The sequence below is a fragment of the Octopus bimaculoides genome, chromosome 20 (assembly GCF_001194135.2).
Source record: "Octopus bimaculoides isolate UCB-OBI-ISO-001 chromosome 20, ASM119413v2, whole genome shotgun sequence".
NCBI classification, from domain to species: Eukaryota; Metazoa; Mollusca; class Cephalopoda; order Octopoda; family Octopodidae; genus Octopus; species Octopus bimaculoides.
This window is the reverse complement of record NC_069000.1, coordinates 44927193-44949634: the sequence shown is the minus strand read 5'-3', so window position 1 is coordinate 44949634 and position 22442 is coordinate 44927193. Positions and strand designations below refer to the sequence as shown.

The following is a 22442-nucleotide window of genomic DNA, read 5'->3' as shown; positions in this document are numbered from 1 at the left end:
TGAAAAGATGAAAGGCAAAAGTTAACCCAAGAACATATAGTTGCAAGCTGCTCTTTCCACTGCTCCTATGACCCTCAACAGTTTCAGGACAGCAGTTCTGAAGGAGGGAGGGCAGGGAGTCAATTTAATGAACCCCAGTATTTCACTGGTACTTTATTTTATTCCTCACTTTCCCCGAAAGAACGAAAGGCAAAATTAACCTTGGCTGGGTTCGAACACAATCATAATAAAACACTAAGGTATCAAGCCCAACTGTTTTGAATGGGACAGGCTTTAGTTGTGGGGGTGGGCTGTGCATAAGAGAAAAATAGTGAACATATATTTACACCTGAAGGCAGTGCTGCAGCTTGGGCTTAGCTGTGAGGAGCTACCATCATCTACAGCCTAAGCAGATATTTACACAAATCTCACAGGACAGATAAAAACAGACTCCACTCAGCAGCAACAATTACATCAATACAGACACATATACACACACACACATACGTGATTAAGTCAAGTGTGTGTGTATGTATATATATATATATATAAAACTAAGAAAGCCAAGACAATGCTGACGACAGTAGTAGTAGAAGGTGTGTAGTGGTGGTAGGAGAGTAGTGGCGGTAGACAGGCCTACCAAACAGTTTGTTGTTCACGTCATCATCGACTCCACATGTAACTTAGGGACATGTTGGTCAACACCATGCACACAACTGCAAAGGAAATGGAGGAGCAAGCATCAATGACGGACACAAGAAAACACCAAACACAAACAATGGATAATACTTCGAGTTCAGGGTTAGTTTTACACTGGGTTTTGTTATTCGGTTGTTAGATAAATTTGCATCTCCATCCCACTTATTTTAATCCTTTCCAATGTTTTGTGCCTCAACACGAAACTATTTTTATCATTTATCTTTTTAATGTTTTACTCTTGTAGATATATTCCTCCTCTACAACTTTTCTTTGTCTTTGAAATTTCAATAAGATGTTTTCAAACATAACAATGGAATACCAAGTAGAAAAAGACAAAAGAAATTTATGTATAGGCACAGGAGTGGCTATGTGGTAGGTAGCTTGCTTACCAACCACATGGTTCCGGGTTCAGTCCCACTGTGTGGCACCTTGGGCAAGTGTCTTCTACTATAGCCTCAGGCCGACCAAAGCATTGTGAGTGGATTTGGTAGACGTAAACTGAAAGAAGCCTGTCGTATATATATATATGTGTGTGTGTGTGTGTGTTTGTCCCCCAACATCACTTGACAATCGATGCTGGTGTGTTACGTCTCCGTAACTTAGCAGCTCATCAAAAGAGACCGATAGAATAAGTCCTGGAGTCGCGGTGCTCCAGCATGGCCACAGTCAAATGCCTGAAGCAAGTAAAAAAGAGTAACAACCCAATATTTATATTATTTTTTCTAAAGAAATCCCTCATTTGAGATTTCAAGCTTTTGAATCTATAAACTTATAAATTCCATTATTTTCTCAAAATACTAGTGGAACTTCAATTGTCAAAAGCCCAACATGGAAGCAGGACAGCAATTGAGAACAATCTCATCTGAATGCTGCAAATCTTGCAATTTAGATAAGCAAACAAGTTATAAATATATCAATCTTCAGCATTGTTTTAACGTCCACTTTCCTTTGCTTGCATGGGCCAGACGAATTGTTAAAACAGATTTTATATGATTGGATGTCCTTCCCATTGCCAAGTCTCACCTGCTTCCAAGCAAGGTAATATTTCCACTGAACTCTTTAGCATTTAAACAGGTCAAATCCAGTGCAAATTTTCTGCATGTTTTCAGTTCAAACCAGCTACTCTCGCACCTACCCCATAATACGATGCTAACATAAACAATAACATCTTTGAAATCTCAAAATTACAAGATAATGCAGGATTAATTCAAACCAATGTGAATAAAAAAAAGGCATACTAAATTAGAAAATTACTAATTTTAAATCTCACAACGCGAGATATTCAGCAACAGTACTTTGTAGTAAAGATTGTTTGCCAACATAACATGGAAGTCCCGGTTCAGGATGAATGTTGCTGTAATATAGCCCCAGGAGACATCGTCACCAGCTGGCTATATGACACGATCTGTGTCCTTACATCTTCGACTTGAGTGGGGGTGCTAGATTCCCTTGTTCAAAAATATAAGGACACAGATCATGTTGTATAGCCAGCTGGAGACGATGTCTCCTGGGGCTAAATTACAGTAACATTCATCCTAAACCAGGACTGCCATATTATGTTGGCAAACAATCCTTACTACAAAAAGGCAGACAATCTGAATGCTAAAGGGTCAAGCTAACAAGTTTTCATAGATGACTGGAAACGAGTAATATCGCCTGCTCATTTACAACCATCATGTGATGTCATGGTAAAGCTCACACATACATGACAGGCTTCTTTCAGTTTCCATCTACCAAGTTCACTCACAAGGCTTTGGAAAGCCTCAGGTTATACCAAAAGATTCGACCAAGGGGCTATGCAGCAGGACTGAAACCAAAACCACATGATTGGGAAGCAAGCTTATTGACCATAGAGCTATACTTGTGCCTATCATATAATGGCATCCTGGGTCTTTGCTAACTCAATGCCTTTGAATGATTTTCAAAAACAATAACTGAAAGAAGCCCATTGTGTCTGTATGTACGTACGCATGCATGTGTATGGTTGTGCTTCCTTGTTTAGACATGTGGCACTGACGTACAAGCAGTGTGTCTTCTGTGAAAATGTGTCCAATCAAGACAAGTGGCAAGGTGCACATACATAATGAGGGCTTCCATGTAGTTTCTACCTAGCAGTGATTCTGTTTAAGTTTTTGACAAAGTGTCCAATCCCCCCATCTGCAATAAATAGCTGGTGGCACGCAATAAGCACCATGCATGTGTGGGTCGTTGCCAGTGTCATCTGGCTGGCTCCCCATACCGGTGGTACATAAAAAGCACCATCCTAACATGGCCAATGCCAGTGTCACTCTTGGAGTGGTTGGCATTAGAAAGGGCATCCATTTGTAGAAACACTGCCAGATCAGATTGGAACCTGGTGTGGCCTCCTGGCTTGCCAGTCCCCAGTCAAACCATCCAACCCATGCCAGCACGGAAAACGGACGTCAAACGATGATGAGATCCATTTTTCTCCGTATCTCATGTTCTCTACTATTAAGAAAGACTGTAGGTACAGGTATAGCCTTGTGACTAAAAAGTTTGCCTCTCAAACCACTGGTTTCATATCCAGTGACACTTTTTGGCAAGTGTCTTCTAATATAGCCCTAAGCCAATCGAGGCCTTGTGAATAGATTCTAGATAGAAACTGGAAGAAGTGCGTGTGCATATCTCCTTACAACAGGACACCAAGTATCACCGTCATACAAGCAGGGTCTCTTGTTTCCAGTCTTCTGTGGAAACTGGTCCAGTCAGCCATGGGAAGATGTTACCTTGCCTGTTCCGCCTCAATGATGCAAGCATGGAAAAATGGATGTTAAAAGATGAAACATTTTATGTTAGCAAGGATTTTGTTAGTATGTCCAAAGACAAGTCAACAATATCAAGGACTACTCCACTTACTACTTCACAATAAAAAAACAACTCATTTTGTTAGTAGAAACGAAAGGGAGAAAGAAGAGATTACTTACGAATGCAAGCCATGTACACCTCCCTCGACTTGAGCAGCAGACGTCCGACGTTCAAATTTAAGCTCACCGGAATACATCATGGATCTGAAAAATTCAATTGCATCACTTGAAAATGAGTAAAATTACTAATGAAGCCATCTATTTCAATAAGCAAAAATTTGATTAGGATACAAAAGACCAAAAGCCATCAACAGTACCAATATATTAAATTTGAAAAATTTAGTTTAGCAAAGATTCAAATCTCCGCCCTGGTATCACATTTAATCCATTAGCATTTAGATTACTCTGTCAAATTTAATACTTGAATTAATCATGCATTATCTTGAAGTTGTGAGATTTAGATGATGCAATTGTATATTTTTAGAATGGTATTGGAGGGTAGGTGTGAGAGGCCAGATTTTGACAGTTTAAATGCTAAACTAAAGGGTTAAACAAAGGTTGTCAAGTAAATAGTTGCAGTATATCAGTACAATTCTGGATTTTGTAGAATGGTTAGGCAGGAATTATTGAATAAAAGAATAACAGAGACTTACCTCAATGCAGAAAGACTTTTAGCACCAATATCTTGACAACCATGCTGCACACCAGATATTAAATATGGTACAAACTTATGAATGGAGCCTTTATCAACAATTGAACCTGAAACACCTTGGGCCACCTTCAGTTTATCACTTTCACTGTAAGAACAAACGCAGGACGGTCAGATAGGTTTTTATTTGTGCACACTTCTACACACGTAGAAACACACATCCTTCTGCACTTTTATACACTCTTCTTCCCATTTATATAACACACACACTTCACAAGCCTCAGAAACAATTTTGTTTGCATGTGGAAATATTTAATATTGACTGACCTAAAATATCTGCTCTGGCTACTTTTGTGTTTCTCCATAGCATCGAGTGATCCCATGCCTCTGTATTTCTTTAAACGAACTCCATCGGCAAAAAAGTATTCTCCAGGGGCCTCACTGGTACCAGCAAGTAATGACCCCATCATTACTAAAGGTTGAAAAAAAAAAAGAGAAAACAAATGAATCGCCAATATGACAAGATAAACAGAATTAAAATCCAGGTTGTGTCCTCTTTAAAACATATCCGCTTATTTCAGTATTCTAAATCCGAATGTAGATATTCTATTTGTTTGTGGTATAACAGTTGAAAATATTGGGAAATATTTTCTGCAGAATAATATCAAAATAGGAGATTTAGAAAAATGTTTTTGGTATTATTAATTCAAAATTTTCCAATCTTCTGATCTGATATATATATATTAAACACACTCACATATATGTAATGCATATATGATGCATTATATACACATATGATGCTCATTTTAACATTCACTTTCCTGTGGTTACATGGATCAAATTAAATCCATTTATGGCAGATGTTTCCTATCAAGTCCTTCAAACACTAACTGCACAATAGCCAGGCGTTATTGCATAAGATTACAAGTGAACAGTACTACTTGCACAACAGTAACACTTCTTTGCAAAGTAGAGCACAAAATCAACACAAGGAGAGATGAATACACACACACAAGGAGGTTTCTCTTCCGTTTCTGTCAGCCAAATGCATTGACAAGGCTTTGGAAGAAGACACTTAGCAAAGGTGTTGCATATTGGCACTTGGTTGCAAAAATTCCTCAACCACAGTTATTAAGAAGTTTACTTTCCAATCAGATGGTTTTGATTTCAGTTCCACAGTGTGGCACCTTAGCAAGGGTCTTCCACTATAACCTGGAGCTGACCAAAACCTTGTAAGTTGATTTGGTAGAGCGAAACTGAACTGTGTTGGACAGTTTGACTGAGGGCTGGCAAGCCAGAAGTCTGCACCAGTCTCCTATATATCATTTTTTAGCAATTCAAGTGACTCATGTAGAAGCTCTTTTGTAGACTTGTGGGTGGTGGGGATGAGAACAATGACACCAGGGTCATAGTGATGGAGGTTGATGGCAATGAAGCAAATGGGGACAAGATGATTATACAACACCCTCTTCATTCAAAGAAACTTAATATAAAAAAAAAGGAAAAGACCAAGGCTTACCAGTCGATGCTCCTAAAGATAAAGCCTTTATACAATGGCCAACAGTGGAAATCCCACCATCTGCAATCACAGGTATACCAAAGCGTCGAGCATATTCAGCAACTTTATATACAGCTGTCCCTTGAGGACGACCAACAGCCATCACTATGAGAAGAGATGCAGAAGAGGTTTATTTCCCATTTTGGTACCATATTTCTGAAGAAATATACTGTGGTTTGTGTTAATTAATGTTGAAAATAACAAATTCATAAAATAATTTTGTATTTCAATAAAAGTACTTAACTAAATTCTTTCTTATTTTAAAATTGAATAGAGACAAAAACAGAAGATTTCAAGAGAAATATGCTAATAAAAAATAGTTAAGAACACTGACAGTTCTACTTAATTTTGAAAATGGTGAATTTACTAAAATAATTATTATAAATCAGATGATTAGAATAGAAGGAAGGTTTTAAATTCAAATCACTTTAAAAATGGGAAGTTTAACCATTCGTATTCTGATTACTGTCAAATGTAATGCTTATTTTTTCAAGTAGTTTAAAATATTTTGAGGGACAGTTTTAAAATATTTGTTCAAATAGTTTATATTTTGAAAGACGGTTTTAAATTTAAATCACTTTAAAAATGGGAAGTTTAACCATTTGTATTTAGATTATTGTCAAATGTAATGCTTATTTGTTCAAATAGTTTTCAATAAATCGGGCATTATCTCAGCTTTGAAGTTTCAATATTATGACCCATTTTTAGAGTGACATTGATTGGCAGGCATGAAAAACAGGTGAATTTGAACACAATACAGGTACACTATTTAGGCTAGATATAGCAGATTAAAATGCTAAATGGTTAAAAGTGATCTAAACTATGTAAACCCAGGTTCCAAATATCTAAAACTACTGGATGACCAACTTACCTTCCTGCGTGATGCAAATGGAACCACTTCCCATACCAACACGTAAAGAATCTACACCAGCATCAATAAGGTTTTTTGCTTGGGCAGCTGTCACCACTGAAAACAAAAATATTACCATTATATTCAAATAAGAAAAAGAAATCCTTGTTTTAATGTCTACTTTTCCATGCTTGCATGGAACAGACAATCTGAAGCAGATTTTTTTCTACAGCTGGATACCCTTCCTGTTGCTAACCCATATCTATTTCCAAACAAGATATTTCCCCTTGGCCAGATATATTTTGCAGAATATTAACAGTAATCATGCAATATCAAGACGAGACATAAACACTTACAAATACACACACACTGAACTCATAACTATGTAGTAGGGAAATAAACTTTTTAAACACACACACACACACTTGTACTAAAATAAACTACCTAAAAAACTGCAGAACAAAATACGTAAAGATGGGGAGCGAGTTAAAATACTGGAAAAAGAGTAAATTTAATAACCTTTATATTTCAAGTGCAATGGCTCATTATCAGAAATAAACAAAGAATCATCAGTCTATTCAGATAGTAGACCTGTTGATTGTGGTGCAGACAAACCTTACTGGTTTTTCAACTCAAGTAGGTTATTCTCACTGGGTTTTACACACAACAAAGCCGCACAGCTACAGGACATTGCGACAATTGTAAATTGTCATTTTTGCTCACACAATGACAATGCAAAAGCATACACATGAATGCACACGGACATACCTAAAATTGCATTCACAAGATATTGGATGGCCAAAGGCTGCTATGCAGCAAGATAAAACTTAAAACCATGTGGTTGTCACAAAGCAAAGTTCTTAACCACATCAACTTTCTATTAAAAGCAGTCTTTCATGGGAGTTTTTATGGTCATGGGTCAGCTGCATGGTTTGCCAGCCCATGTACAGGATGATTTTATGTGATCCCATTAATGTGACAGCCATTGGCTCACAATCAGCTTAGCCATCCTTTGACAAGTCTTGTTTTGGGGCCTGCAGAGTGTCAACAACACCCACCTCAGCTGGCAATCCAGGTGAGGGAACTGGTTTAGTCACTCACCACCCCTTAGAAAATAACTGATGTGGAACCAAGAATATGGGGAAAAAAACGTTTAAACCTACCATTTCCACCAACAACTTGTAGTTCCGGATGCTTTTGTTTGATTGCCCGGATCATATTGATTTGGAAAATGGAATTTCCCTGGGAAGAATCCTGAAAGAAGTTTCCGGAATAAATTAATAAATACAGAGAAAAATTTAGGTTTAGAAAGCAATAAAATATAAATTGTTGTTTTTACATCTCTTTCCAGGATAGCAAGAGTTAGATGAATACATTATTGAGGCATTGTTTTACAGATGGCTGCCCTTCTTGTTGCTAACCCTTATCTGTTTTTCCAAGTAAGGAATTACACATCTTTGAGGGTACAAAGCAAGCAAACAATTTGTTGACAGAAGTGAACACCACCACCGTCTCTGGTTTGTTACTTTTATACAGCACAAACACATGGAAACATATAAACACTTGCCCATGATGTCATGGAGTGCTGCTGGTTGAGAAGCAAACTTCTTAACCTCACAGCCATGCCAATACCTTAGAAATGTAGGCCATAATACTTTGAAAGAGAACAGAAAATTGTGGCCAACAGACCACCACCTCCAATACCCAATCAAGAGCTGCCAACATCCTTAATGACTTCTTATTTCCTTACTGCTCACAAGGGGCTACACACAAGGGACAAACGGATCAAGTCAATTATATCGACCCCAGTGTGTAACTGGTACTTATTTAATCGACCCCGAAAGGATGAAAGGCAGAATTTGAACTCAGAACATAACGGCAGACAAAATACCGCTAAGCATTTTGCCCGGTGTGCTAACGTTTCTGCCAGCTCGCCACCCTTAATGACTTTTGGTTAGCAGTAGCGCATCCACTTGGAGATGCCAGGGTACCATAGTAATAAGAATATTCACCAAAACAATAAAATCTACTCCGGCTTGGACAAGTTGCTCCAGTCTACTGTAGTCACTATCCTGTGTACTTATTGCAGCACCTACAAGAAGTTGTTTCCTACAAAGAAGAAACAAAAAAGATATTTTTTAGAAAGACTTACAAGAATGTTAACAAAATAAGGTTTATAGCTGAGAGATTTTGATAGTAACCCATTCCAGAACATTCCTGATCTAAGGTAGATAAGAAAAAAAAGCTCCTTTCCTGACAGCAAAAGAGATTCATTTTGACACACCCACACCATTTTAACATCCACTTTTCCATGCTTGCATGGGTCAGATAAAATCTGATGAAACAGATTTTCTATAGCCAGATGCCCTTCCTATCATTAACCCTCGGCTGGTTCCAAGCAAAGTAATATTTCTCTACAGCCAAACAGGTTTCCATGGAAAATTGAATATGAAGGATGTTTGTATGACCATTATGCTTGTTTGCAACTATCAAAACAGGACACAAACATATATATGCAAAGAGGTTCTTTAGGTTTCTCTACTAAATCCACCCACAAGGATTCAGTCAGCACAGAGCTATAGTAGGAGACACTTGCCTTATGTTCCATAGAGCAGGACAAAATTCAAGACTCTCAGGTCCAGAAGTGAAATGTTTAACTAATCAGCACCTACACCTACACACACACACACACACACACACACGGACATTAAAAAAACACTTACTTGTCATCTTTCGAAGCAAGTGGAAATTCTCGGTTCTTCTTTGTGTCTGTACGTGCTATCAATGCTACCAGCTCAGATTCTTTATTCAAAATTGGTAATTTGCCTACAGACGAGAACAGAGGTCTTTTAATCGGTTTTATTAAACAGAGACCCGTTACACCAGCATTAATCCTAATTAACAGCAAACTGCGCTCAGGTATTTAAAAAAAAAAAAAAATCATTTCATAAATCTTTTATATCCAACATTCTATAAAAGAAGAATTTTATTGTAATGGTATACACAGATGTTTACCTGTTTTGGTATCCACCACACAGGACTGCTGGTTCTACATTACAAACCTCCTGTTTTAACCCTGTTAAATGTAATGCTTATTTATTCACATTGTTTTGAATTAATAATCCTGCATTATCTCATAGCTTTGAGATTTCAATGATGTGATTATTTTTAGAATGACATTGTAGGCAAGGTATGAGAGGCTGGCCAGATATGGTCAATTTGAAAACAAAAGAGTTTAACAAGCTATATTCAGCCCAAATATTTTGTTTTAAACTGAAACCAATCAGATCCAGCCTATCAGACCTACCCTACAATGTCATTCTACAAATAAACTAAACATTGAAATCTCAAAGCCATGAGATTAATGTTTGATTAATTCAAAACAATGTAGAATAAGAATTACATTTGACAGAGAAATCTGAATGCTGAAGGGTTAAAATGATCTAAATTTTGGTTCAGTGAAAATACCTTTTTTGCTCTTCTGTAGAATTTGGTTGGCTTCTTTCAGAGTGAGTCCCTCAAAGGCAACAACAAGGTCTTCATATCTGGTCATCACCTGTCAAAGGGAAAAAAAAACAAAAAAACTTTAGATACAGAGGCTCTCAAGCAGCCTAACACAAGGTACAACTGGCCCTCACCAAGACCACACCCACCCTATATCCAGGTTGGAATTTTTCCAATGTCCCAAAACCACAACTGTCCTTCTGTGAAACAAATGCAGATGCTAGCTACTGATAAGGCAGTAAGTGGCATCTGCAAAAGCCAGTGACCCCCACCAAAGCTTCAACCAGCCCTGCATTATAGCAACCCTGCACTACCAGTGTATCTCATAATATGATGCAGTTTAAGGAATGAGACACGGGGATTCTTGCTCTTCAGAGATGATGGGCTTTAAACACAATAAGGTATAAAACTACCATTAGGGAAGTCATTGGCTGCCTTATGTGATGTGCCCCTCTTTTAGCTACTAACATGTCAGAGTTTATAACAGCTGAAACAGCCGTTGATCGAAACACCAGCCCTAAGATAATTTGTAAACTGCCTTTAAGTGTGGAAAAAAAGTGAGAGGGTGAACATGTGTGTCCATGTGTTAGACATTGAAAGAGCACAAGTGTGTGTGTGTGTGTGTGTGTGTGAAACAATAACAAAACGAGTAGCTTTATTTTATTACACTTACATCTTGAAGTTTTGTATGATATTCATCAGGTGTTAAGAAATCTATGTCTCTCTGCGTGACCAAACCAACCAGTTTCTGCCCCATGCTACCATTCTCAGTGATTGGAATACCTGAGAAACCGAATTTCTTTTTTGCTTCCACAACATCTCGTACTGTATGTTGAGGTGACATCACAACTGGATCAAGAATGAAACCTTGCTCGTATTTCTGGAAATAGAATTATTGAAATTAAGCAAAAATGAGTAAATAAAATTTAAATATTCTGATGAATATAGATATGGGTGGATGGTTAAGTAGTTTCAGGATCGTCTACACCCTTGGGCTGACCAAAGCCTGAGTAAATGGAGACTAAAAGAAGCCTGTTGTGCATACATGTTAACACACATCTGCATGTGATAATGCATCCTCATTTTGACACCATGCAATATCAAAACAAGCATCACTGGCACACAGTGGCATTGTCCGTTTCCATCCTTCTGCGAAGATCGGGTCAGGTATAAGGAAATATATTACTTGAAAAGGTGAAGGTTGGAGACAGGACAAGCATCCAGACATGGAAAAACTGTCTCGACAAATTCCATCCAACTCATGCAAACATGGAAAATGAATGTTAAAATGATTAAATGATATGCATGTATATATACACGTGTATGTGAATCTTGGATATTCTACAACTTTAGAAGGAGCACACTAATGCTGGTGCCACGAAAAGAGAACCCTTATCACAGTAAAATGGTTCACACTGGGAAAGCATCTAGTCATAGAAAGCAAGCCAAAACGGAGACAGCAAAACCGAGATTTTGAGCTCCAACCCATTGGGTCCTGTTGCACACCAGCATAGAAGACAGACACGAAATGATAAGAGGAGGAGGACAAAGGTGTCAAAGTAAAGCTTACCTTAACTTTACGCACTTCGTTTGCTTGGAATTGTGGTGTACAATTATGATGTATCACGCCTACACCACCACACAGCTAGAAACAGACAAATTAATTAATTAAGATCAAATTCCACCTAGGAATGAGGATTACAAAAACTCAAAATGTTTCACCATCCAAAACAGTCAAAGAAATCTCTCAATCCAGTTTTATTAAACAAATGCACATGTGCCCTTTCTGTACTGCCAGGCATCACTTCCTCTCACTTGAGTCACTTTCACCGACGTCTTTCCCCAACTCCTACAGACACACACCAAGAGAACTTGGGTAAAAAAGTAATCCAGCCACGACCACCACCTGGGGTAAGCATCTACTATAGCCTTGGGCTGACCAAAGCCTTGAGTGGATTTGGTAGATAGAAACTGAAAGAATCCTATCGTATAGATTGTGTGTGTATCCCACCACCACGTGACAACTTGTGTTGGTTTGTTAACATCCGTGTAACTTAGCAGTTTGGCAAGAGACTAATAGAATTAATACAAGATTAAAAAAATAAACACTGGGGTTAATTTGTGATTGAACCTTTCAAGGCAGTGTCCCAACATGGCCGCAGTCCAATGACTGAAACAAGTAAAAAAAAAAAGAAAAAAGAAAAAATGTATATAAATATATACACACACATACACAGATATATATATATATATATATATGCATGCATATGTACATACACACACACAGATATATATATACATATATGCGTGCATATGTACATACACACACACACAAAAGGAACAATGTAACTCAATGCAAACAACTTATTCAAACAATGCACAATTAGAAATTTATTTCGTTCCATTCTATCAATCTTTCATCTCATCATACATTCTAACAACAACCTTGCTACGAACCAAACAATCCTTTAGAATTCAAATTATTCTGTCAAATATAATATTTAATTTATTCACATTGTTTTGAATTAATCATGCATTATCTCATAGCTTTGAAATTTCAATTATGTGGTTGTGTATTATTAGAATGATATTGTAGGGTAGGGGTAAGATGTTGGATCTGGCCAGGCTGAACATAAAGCAGGTTGATTATTTGGGCTGCAAATGGTCAGTTTAAATACCGAAGGATTCAACCAAACAACCAATAAATTATCTCAGATATACATACCGCCATAGCAATTGCCATTTGAGACTCGGTGACTGTGTCCATTGGTGACGACACTAAAGGTGCCTTCAGCGTGATCTTCTTGGTCAGAGCAGAAGTTAATTCCTGCAGAGGAAAAAAAGACAAACACTATAACCACTGGGTTTTAATTATCAACAACAATAGAGCAGATGTCGCAGTGGGGTTGCGTAATTTGTGTCCCAACCACATGGATTAGGGTTCAGCCCTACTGCGTGGCATCTTGGGCAAGTATCTTCTACTACAGCCTTGGTTCACTAAAACTGTGTTTGTAAATTTGGTAGATGGAAACTGAAAGAAGCCCATCATGTGCGTGTGTGTGTATACACAATTATGTTTAATATGGTCATCTGCACTGAAATGTGGAAAGACCATTTTGCAGCAAAAACTGTAGAGAAATTCTAATAAACAATGTGTGTGTAAAAAGACCGAGCTGAACCATCACTAAGCTGTTAAAAACCTGTTTCTGTGTTGTTAAACCTCATCAGCAATGCACAGGAAATCGACTGCTCACAGCCCACTAAAAAATACTGTTCTTTCATTTAAACAGCAAATAAAACACTTGTGTGCAAAGCTTTGTCAAACTAGAATTAATAGATGCACAAAAAAGCAGCAATTAAGTATAATTGTACATATCCATATTAAAATCATCACTGCTTTGTGAATCTTTAATTGTTATGTGTGTATGTGTGTGTGTGTCCGTCCTTATCTTCACATCACATGAGGTGGTTGTAAAAGAACATCACCATCATACAAGCAGTGTTTTGTTTCTAATCTTTTATGTAAACTTGTCTAACAATGGGGAAATATTATGCTTGGTGGTGGGTGAAGACTGCTGTCAGGAACGGCATCCAACCACAGAAAAATCTGCCTCAAATTTCACCCAACCCATACAAGCATGGAAAAGTAGATGCTAAAAGAATGGCAACACTGACAACAACAACAAGTGTTGTAATTTGGGAGTGATTTGACTTATTTCTAGCAAATCCCAAAAGGTTCCCCCCATTGATACATTTGTAAAATATTGATAGAATGAGATTAATGGATTCAAAAGAAAATAGGTTGATCTATGAAATAACTTAATGATAGAAGAGGCAAAACTTACCACTGCATCTGCTGTGAAATCTATAAAACCTGGAAGAATTAAAAAGTCACTGGAATAAAAAAAAAAAAAAAAAAAAAAGAATAATTTTAATGAGACCAGAAAGTTCAATAATGTATTCGCTTATTTATAGACAGACAGACAAACAGACAGAGATGGGGACCAAGTAAGAGAATGATGGCAATACACATTTACAGCCATTTCATGTGGCAACGATCCTGCAATTAGCCAACATCCTCACCAAACCCAGCAGAGGCAACACCCTTCACCAATTCTTTGGCACATGGTTAAGTCTGCTAGCAGACAGTTCTGTTCTTCATAGGAATGGTGAATGCCAACACACCTAAGCACTGGTTGATCTCATACATCAGTTACTCCAAGTGAGTGGGATTGGCAGGGTGGGTGAGTGAGTGTTTGAGAGAGAGAGAGAGAGAGAGAGAGAGAGAAAGAGAGAGAGAAAGAGAGAAAGAGAGAGAGAGAGAAAAAGTGTGTGTGTGTGACCTGTTACTAAATCGGTTTGCTGCTCACTTCTGCTGCCAGTTTAGTGTTAGTTTAACCCATCATGCTGCTGGGTGTACGGTTAAGACATCTGCTACCCAAAGTGCACTTATGCCGGTACTATGTCAACGTGCCCATGCTGGTGGCACGTTAAAAGCACCCGGCACACTCTGAAGTGGTTGGCATTAGGAAGGGCATCCAGGCTTAGAAGGCATACCAAAACAGTTATTTGGAGTAGGGACAGCTCCCCGGCTGGCCAGTTCCGGTCAAATCGTCCAATCCATGCCAACATGGAAAATGGACATAAATGTAGGCAACGATGGACCATGTGGTTTTAGGTTCAATCCCACAGTACGGCACACCTTGAATAAGGGTCTTGTACTATATAGCTCTGAGCCAACCAAAGGCTTGTCAGTGGATTTAGTAGACGGAAACTAAAAGAAGCCCAATATATGTGTGTGGGTCACCTTGACATCATATAATAATTGTGAATGAGCAACTGTTATACAAGCAATATTGTTCATTCTGTATTCAGCAGAAACAGCCCACACATAGGGAAACAAGTGAAGGTTAGTGACAGGTAGAGCATCCAGACAGAGAAATCTGCCTTAATAAAAAAAAAAAAAAAAGAAGTCATCTGATCCATGCAAATATGGAAACACATTAAAATGATTTTTATACATACATACACATTTTATATATACATATATATATATATATATCCTATCAGATGATGTTGTACATCGCTTTCCACAATGCACTTTCCATCATTTTAGCTTTTAAATGGTGCCACCCTGCTGGTTAGGTGAACATATATGCTGAGGCAGAAAAAGCTCTAATTTCATAAGGCCATTAGTGCAGCGCTAACTAAGTTAGACAGGTGGTAACAAGACCCTCGCGTAGCTAATATTTTACTGGTTTTTTCCAGTTACCATCATGGTTTGAACCGGTGCAGTCTGTGCGTTTGCAGTTGAAACATTTCTACACCTGTAAAATGTGGTTGGGTTAGTTTTCGCATTTCTACAAATACATATTAACTATCTCCTTCATATAATTATATATATATATATAGATATATATACATATACATATATATAGAAATATATATATATCTTTGTCTAAGTATGTTTGACAGGCAGGAGCAATGGAATGAACAAGAAAAAAAAAAAAAAAAAAAAAAAAAAAAAAAAGAAAAGTACAGATATTTTAACGAACACTCATTATTGAAAGCATTTCACGTGAAGCTGTGAATGAGGAAGAACATACAGAATGTAGCAGGTACATTTGTATTAGTAAGACAGCTAAATTGGGAAAGATGAAACTAAGCCAACAGGTGAGTAAGAGTAACCTTGGTTTGGCACCTTGCCAGCAGTGGAACCAACTGTATTTATAGAGAAACTTTATCGCTTCAAGGTGGGAGTTGAAACCTAACTACTCCACCACCACCACCGTCGTCGTCGTGGTACACACATAAATCATCAGATAAGGTGTTTTGCATATTAATGTCAAGTTCAGTCAGCATGGAACACACGTGTTTGCTTTTAAGACCCGCCATCGACAACCCTTATAGCACAGCATGTCTTTTTACGGCTGAGGGTGGCTGTTTTAGTTACGATTTCACCTTTGGTTTATACCTGATCTAAGCTATTCGCTCCCAGTTTTTTATGGAGCCTATCCACCCAGGTGTGTTGGCCACATAAACCACGCACACACACAGCAAAGCACACGTGGCAATAAAGTATAAATTGTTAGAGAACAATAGTCAAGTGGTAGTGGTGATTATAGTCTACCTACACTCTCATTAACTGAAGAGTGACAGAAACACCTGGTTAGTTGGTGGAAGTTAGGAGGTGCGGGTTAATAATGTGCAGTTTGAATTATATCTGCAAGTTAGTGGTTGTTGGAGAGAAACACGTGTAGATAGCAAGGATGCATTTCTGCAGATGAAGAATTTGGGCAATGTGCTTGATATGGAATCAGGTGAGGAAGAGGTGAAGTGCCTGGGACTGCTGAGCATAAATCAGCAGGTCACCTGATGTCACCCAACAACTGCCAATATGTCACCAGATGTCTGCTAGTGACCTCACAGCAGGGCAATGTCTGCAGGAACGGTAAGATATGAAAGGGAACCATGAAACTGAACACTAATATTTGCAACAAAATTAATTCTGCTTAAGGCACCCAAGAACTTGGTTGTGTTCGTGATAGTAAATAAGTTAAGCGCTTGCCCCTCAAATCTAAGACCATACAGCAGAGGTGGCCAAAAGAATGTAGGGGAACGTCAACTTCTGCAGGATTTGAATCCTTCAACGCCTTAATAATTTGGAACATCTTATGACAAGAACCACATCCTGAAATCAACCATTTGTCAAATATTCTTCAAATGTCCACATTGAGATGCATTTAACTATTTTGTATCAAAGAGCTGTCCCTAATTAGCTGTGATGGGTCCTTTACCCTTTAGCATTTAAAGCAGCCATCCTAGATATGCCAGAAGTACTCAGAAGAACACAGACGCTTTGTAAAGAGATGGCAATTGTTCATTGCAAAGAAAAGTTTGGATATTCTAACACCAGACAATAATATCTGAAATTTCCAAACTGATATCGAGCTATTGATCAATATTGATCATCAACTGTTCAATAAAGCTGGCCGATACTCAAATCAGGTCTCACAAATTTTTTTTATAGCATTTCCGTTATCAAAAGTCCTGATCAAACGCATCCACAAATCGTCTCCTCCAGACATCAAAAACAGCAAGAAAAGAGTGAGATATTGGTTTAACAAAGTGTGCACAAAACTGTCAATGCCGATCAATAGTTAATCCATACCAATCAATTAATCAAAGAGCAACACTGATCATTTGTAGAGGAAAATCAATTTGCTAACTTTGATGGTGGTGGTTGTGTAAATGCCCTGATGGTGGTGGGTAGACATGGTTGAATGTGTAGTTGTTGTAGTGGTGGAAGTGGAGATGTGATTTCAAGCCAACAACTGCAGGTTAAAATAGGGAGCCAAGTCACAAGGATCAGGGGTTAGCAGGAGGATCAAAAAGGGCAGACAATACAAGTAATGAAAGGGAGGAAAAAATGAATGGGCCTGAGTGGCAGTTATAGGAGATTGGTCAACAGATCTGAGGAATAGAGGTTACTGCTGCAGCACATGACAGAGAGAAAAGAGCTTGTCTGTGAAGGAGAGATTCAATGCCAATCTGTTGGGTGGCCATATTTTGAAGCGCTGATTGGATTCATCATCATTTAACGTCCATTTTCCATTTTGGGTTGGAGAATTTGACAGGAGCTGGCATGGCCAAGAGCTGTGCCAGGTTCCATTGTCCGTTTTGGCTTGGCTTCTAAAGCTGTATGCCCTTCCTAACGCCAACCACTTTACTGAGTGTACTGTGTGCTTTTTAAGATGCACAGTTGTCAGTGTTTTTTGCATGGCATCATCATACCACAAGAGTCAATGGGAGAAATACCAGTAATATAAGTAGGTCTGTGTATCAACTATATTCTTGGTTGAAAATGTATAAAAAAACCCACTTAAGTAACAGTTTAACCTTTTTTGGTTAATTATGTATCAAGCATCAACTTTATAACGAAATTTATTCTACTATATTCATTACTTTCAAAATCAACTGAAATAAATGCAGTGGGTTTCAATAGAAATTGAGTAACGAAAGGTTTAAAGTTATCTAAATTAAAAACATCTTTGGTGTTTGGGACATAAATGATGGGGAATTTTTAAAGTTATTTCACTAAATTCTTAATTATTCTCGAAATAAATCGAAACAAAGGCAATATTTCAAAAAAAGATTGTTAACAAAAGGGTTAAGTTTCTGATCAACCAATTATCACCGTAGTTTCTAGTTTCTATTAAGTCTCTTTTACTTGTTTCAGTCTTTTAACTGCGGCCATGCTGGAGCACCGCCTTTAGTCGAGCAAATCGACCCCAGGGCTTATTCTTTAGAAGCCTAGTACTTATTCTATCGGTCTCTTTTGCCGAACCGCTAAGTTACGGGGACATAAACACACCAGCATCGGTTGTCAAGCGATGTTGGGGGGACAAACACAGACACACAAACACACATACATACATATATATATATACATATATACGACGGGCTTCTTTCAGTTTCCGTCTACCAAATCCACTCACAAGGCTTTGGTCGGCCCGAGGCTATAGTAGAAGACACTTGCCCAAGATGCCACGCAGTGGGACTGAACCCGGGACCATGTGGTTGGTAAGCAAGCTACTTACCACACAGCCACTCCTACGCCTCTTCACATTCCTAAAATATATTTTAGCAGCATACAAAAAAACAAAAACAAACTTCCGTATCAGATTTCAAGTGTGTTTGTTTTATTCTTTGTCAAGGCCAAAAAATCAACTGGTGTTTCGTATATGAAAAAGGCGCAGGTTTCGGCTCATTGTGACTGAAGTTCTGTTCGTGATAAAAACCAAAACCTTACAAAAAGAATGTAGTTGTCGAAGCAGCATGATACATTCACATAATTTACAAATAAATCATCATTGTACCTAAATGAATAATACAAATATCAAAACGGCAGATGGGATAGGTTCCACAGATGTGGCGTAAATAGTCTTTTATGAGACAATAACGGAACTTGTGATTACTAAAACTAATTAAGATTATTCCTTTTCATAGAGCGGTTATTACGATTCTGAGGTGGAAAAACATAAGTATATATTTGTTTTTACGATCCTAAATCCAAATTAGTCGATTAACAGTTCACACACACACACACACTGACCTATCAATTAACGAAGCTAAAAATAAAATAAAAAATGAACTAACGGCACCTCAGCCCCTAAGAAACTAACTACGAAACTGACTTGAATTTGGGACCGTAAAAGCGAGGTACCCTCCGAAAATTTTCCATTCTATTCCTCTTTACAGCTTTGTCAGCAATAACCCTAAGAAAAAGCATGAACTTGACATGTTTTCTAATGTGCCAACTTTCATGACTAATTAAGGAGCATCAAGTTCTATTTATAATTAGCTTTTCCCTGAGAGAACCTGAACAAGAAATGTTTTAATACGAAGCTTGTTGGATTATTAGGAATTATGTAATTAGAATTAATGTTTACAAAATTAAGAAAAAAAACTAAAAGAGAATACTGAGAAGTTATGGGGAGAGCCTCGGACGGTTAGAAATAGCAGCTAAATATATCTTTTACAAATGAAAACAAATTAAAATTATTAATAATGTTAACGAGGCCTCTAAAGAGACTCGTGGTTGGCAAGAAGTACAGCCATAGCACATTTTTTTTTATACATACGTTAATTTCTTTTATTTGCCACAGGGCAGGGGCGGATTCAGAGTATTAAGGGCCCTCAGGCATAACTGTTCACGGGGCCCCTTAGAATTGATATCAAAGAGTTAAAACGTGGAGAGCGGGCCCTCGGGCAGTGTCCGATTGATCGACGGCTCAGTCCGCCCCTGCCACAGGGGCATAAGATAAGGGAACATCACAGGGACAGTTTACAATCACTGGGAAGGAGTTTACATAAGAGAATGTGAAATGACATTTAAAAACGTGCGTGCGCGTATATATAATATATATATAGTACACATATGAATTATGCAGTCGTCTTGATAAAGAACCTCCAACTAGAATCAATCAAGGAAACCCACAGGTCTAAGAGATGTCACTTTGGCCGCCAAGTGCACAGCCCTCGCCCAAATGTTGTCTAATCAATAGGCGTATGCCTAAAAGTACGTTCATTTAGCATGTGTAAAATGTCTCCAAAACGACATGATCATAGTCGTATCATCTTTGATGTCGTGCTGTCATGCATGGTCTGGGTTAAGCAAAAAAACTAAAGTTTGGCTGACTGGTATAGTCTCTTCCGCATGATTTCCCTCCTTAAACGCGAGTCATTGAAAACCCGTCTTTGTTCAAATTCTATTCAAGTAAACTTGGCCTTTTATTCTTTCGGAGTTGATAAATCAAATACTGGAACGGTTCTTCTTTCTTCTCTAAGAATTTGACTAAACCGGGGAAGAAGATGAAACGAAGACAACGGGAAAATAGTTTGAATTTTGTCACAAAAATTTCATGATCAGCATTCAGTCCCGACCAAAGAACGTAATAGAGGCTGGTCCTCAACCTGATGACGCTAGGAAAGGTTGTTTGTATTTGTGTGTGTGTGTGTTTGTGTAGAAAGAATGCCTATATAATTTTCATTTAAGCCTGTATAATGGAGTAAGAGCACGTGTTAATTTCTGACTAGGCACCACGCCAACTATATACAGCAAAGGAAATCGATAGATTCAAATGTATTTATTGGAGTAGGTCAACGGTTTATTTTCTTTATCAACATCGGAATAATTTAGACTCGAAGGGAAAATAAAATATGCGACAAATACAGTTAAAAGTTGAAGCGCGCTTCTTGTCCATGAATGAAGTCTGACGTTATAAAAGTCGTGATGAGAGCCATGAGGGACGAAAATTAACGGACAGATTAAGCAAGGAAAACGGTCGTTTCGATGAAGAATCAAGAGAATAATAGCTGGAAGAAAGAATTTTATTGCTTACTTGTATGTCAGTCCATCTCCATTGCCAAAAAGCTGAGCTCCTGTAAGTCCATCATCAGGCACATAACCTATCCCACCAGTTATAAGGTAGTCAGCCATGCTGCAAGCATAAAATACAGAATGAATAAAGACGAAACCAGCTAGCAATGCGGTTATTTATACATATAAATAGCTGTGTAGATATACCCCATCCATTACACAGATGGTGTGTGTGTGTTAGTGTGTATAGACTTGAGTATGTGTAACAGCAGCGTGAGCGCAAGAGAAGGGTGAATGTGAACACAAGTCTATAGTAGACAGTAGCAGGGTTATAGTAATATCGTGGTGGAGGAGAAATAAATATATATATATGTATGTGTGTGTGTGTATGCTTGTGTTAACACCTTACATTTTAAATTATCCAAAATTTATGTGCAAATGCGCTGCGAATTAATTAAAATATAATTTCGATACAACATATGGCGACTTAAACAAGGTTAGTGATAGAGGCTGTTTGGCTGGCCTCTGTGGTTAACGCGCTAAAAATTACTGCTTCAGCATAATTAAATAAAGGAATCTCAAGGGTGCATATTTACATATATAGTGCTTGTATCTGCGTGTGTTTGTGTAAAATTTATACAACCATATGTACATTACATTATACAAGTATATGTACATTGCATTATACAACTATATGTACATATCATTCTGCGTACATTATATGTATATATGTGTGTGTGTGTGTGTGTGTGTGTGTGTGCAGTGAATGCACAATCAGAGGCAGGTGAAATTAAATGTAGAATATGTACCAAACCGTTGGCACAAAATGTTAAGTACCACATACAAACGAGGTGCCAGATTCCCAGAATATTTACAAAAAAAATTCTAGAATATAGTATTTATGTAATTTACTATAACACGGTACTTAAGGCGGTTTAATTAATCTTGGTAATCGCAGGTTCTCTCAATGACTCCATAAAGTGTTATTTACACAACACGTGGAATTCCCCAAATGTCTACAAAAAAACCTAAGGTGTACCGTTTGTATGTCTGTAAAAATATACCGAGAACAGTAATTGACTCGTTTTAATTAATCTTCGTAATTATTTGATGTAAAAATGTTAATTTATTAGTAAATTAGGTGAATGTAATGTTGTGTGGTCCCCTTTGTTGGTTGTATACAGATTGGACGAGTATTTGCCATTTTTGTGAATATTGGTGACGATAAGGATATTGACGAAGAAAAGAGAAAGAAGTTACCTGAGAATCGAAGTGAAAAAGGGTTTAATAGTGGTTCCAAGGAAAACAGGTTAAAAACGTGGCCAGTCCTAAAATATTCTCTCGAATTTTTCTCTCAGTCTCCTCCTTCACCCAATCTCGCAGACTGACAGAATAGAACTAAAGAGAGGGTAGGAAGACCTGGTCTTTTATTTCATTTTAAGTGGGTCGTGGAGGTGGATACAATTGACACCCACACGTATCTACGATATATATAT

The 22442-nt window shown here is 37.8% G+C and overlaps 1 protein-coding gene across 6 annotated transcripts in view; it reads right to left on the bottom strand.

Moving 5' to 3' along the window:
- Nucleotides 1–22442, bottom strand: part of LOC106870430 (inosine-5'-monophosphate dehydrogenase 1b) — a 47643-nt gene that overhangs the window by 2853 nt on the left and 22348 nt on the right. For 2 of the 6 annotated variants that reach the window (XM_014916502.2, XM_052975163.1), the window contains exons 2-16: nt 20969–21067; nt 13910–13958; nt 12790–12891; nt 11635–11709; nt 10738–10944; nt 10029–10116; nt 9284–9386; nt 8573–8669; nt 7724–7814; nt 6582–6677; nt 5672–5815; nt 4480–4624; nt 4157–4300; nt 3624–3707; nt 620–695 (exon numbers count right to left, since the gene is read on the bottom strand). In XM_014916502.2, the coding sequence (XP_014771988.1) occupies nt 635–695; nt 3624–3707; nt 4157–4300; nt 4480–4624; nt 5672–5815; nt 6582–6677; nt 7724–7814; nt 8573–8669; nt 9284–9386; nt 10029–10116; nt 10738–10944; nt 11635–11709; nt 12790–12891; nt 13910–13958; nt 20969–21067 (1585 nt within the window). In that variant the 3' untranslated portion in view covers nt 620–634. Of the gene's footprint in view, nt 1–619; nt 696–3623; nt 3708–4156; nt 4301–4479; nt 4625–5671; nt 5816–6581; nt 6678–7723; nt 7815–8572; nt 8670–9283; nt 9387–10028; nt 10117–10737; nt 10945–11634; nt 11710–12789; nt 12892–13909; nt 13959–20968; nt 21068–21355; nt 21466–21542; nt 21655–22206; nt 22345–22442 lie in introns of those variants that run through there. The other 4 variants (XM_014916520.2, XM_052975162.1, XM_014916530.2 and 1 more) reach the window with 4 other exon arrangements.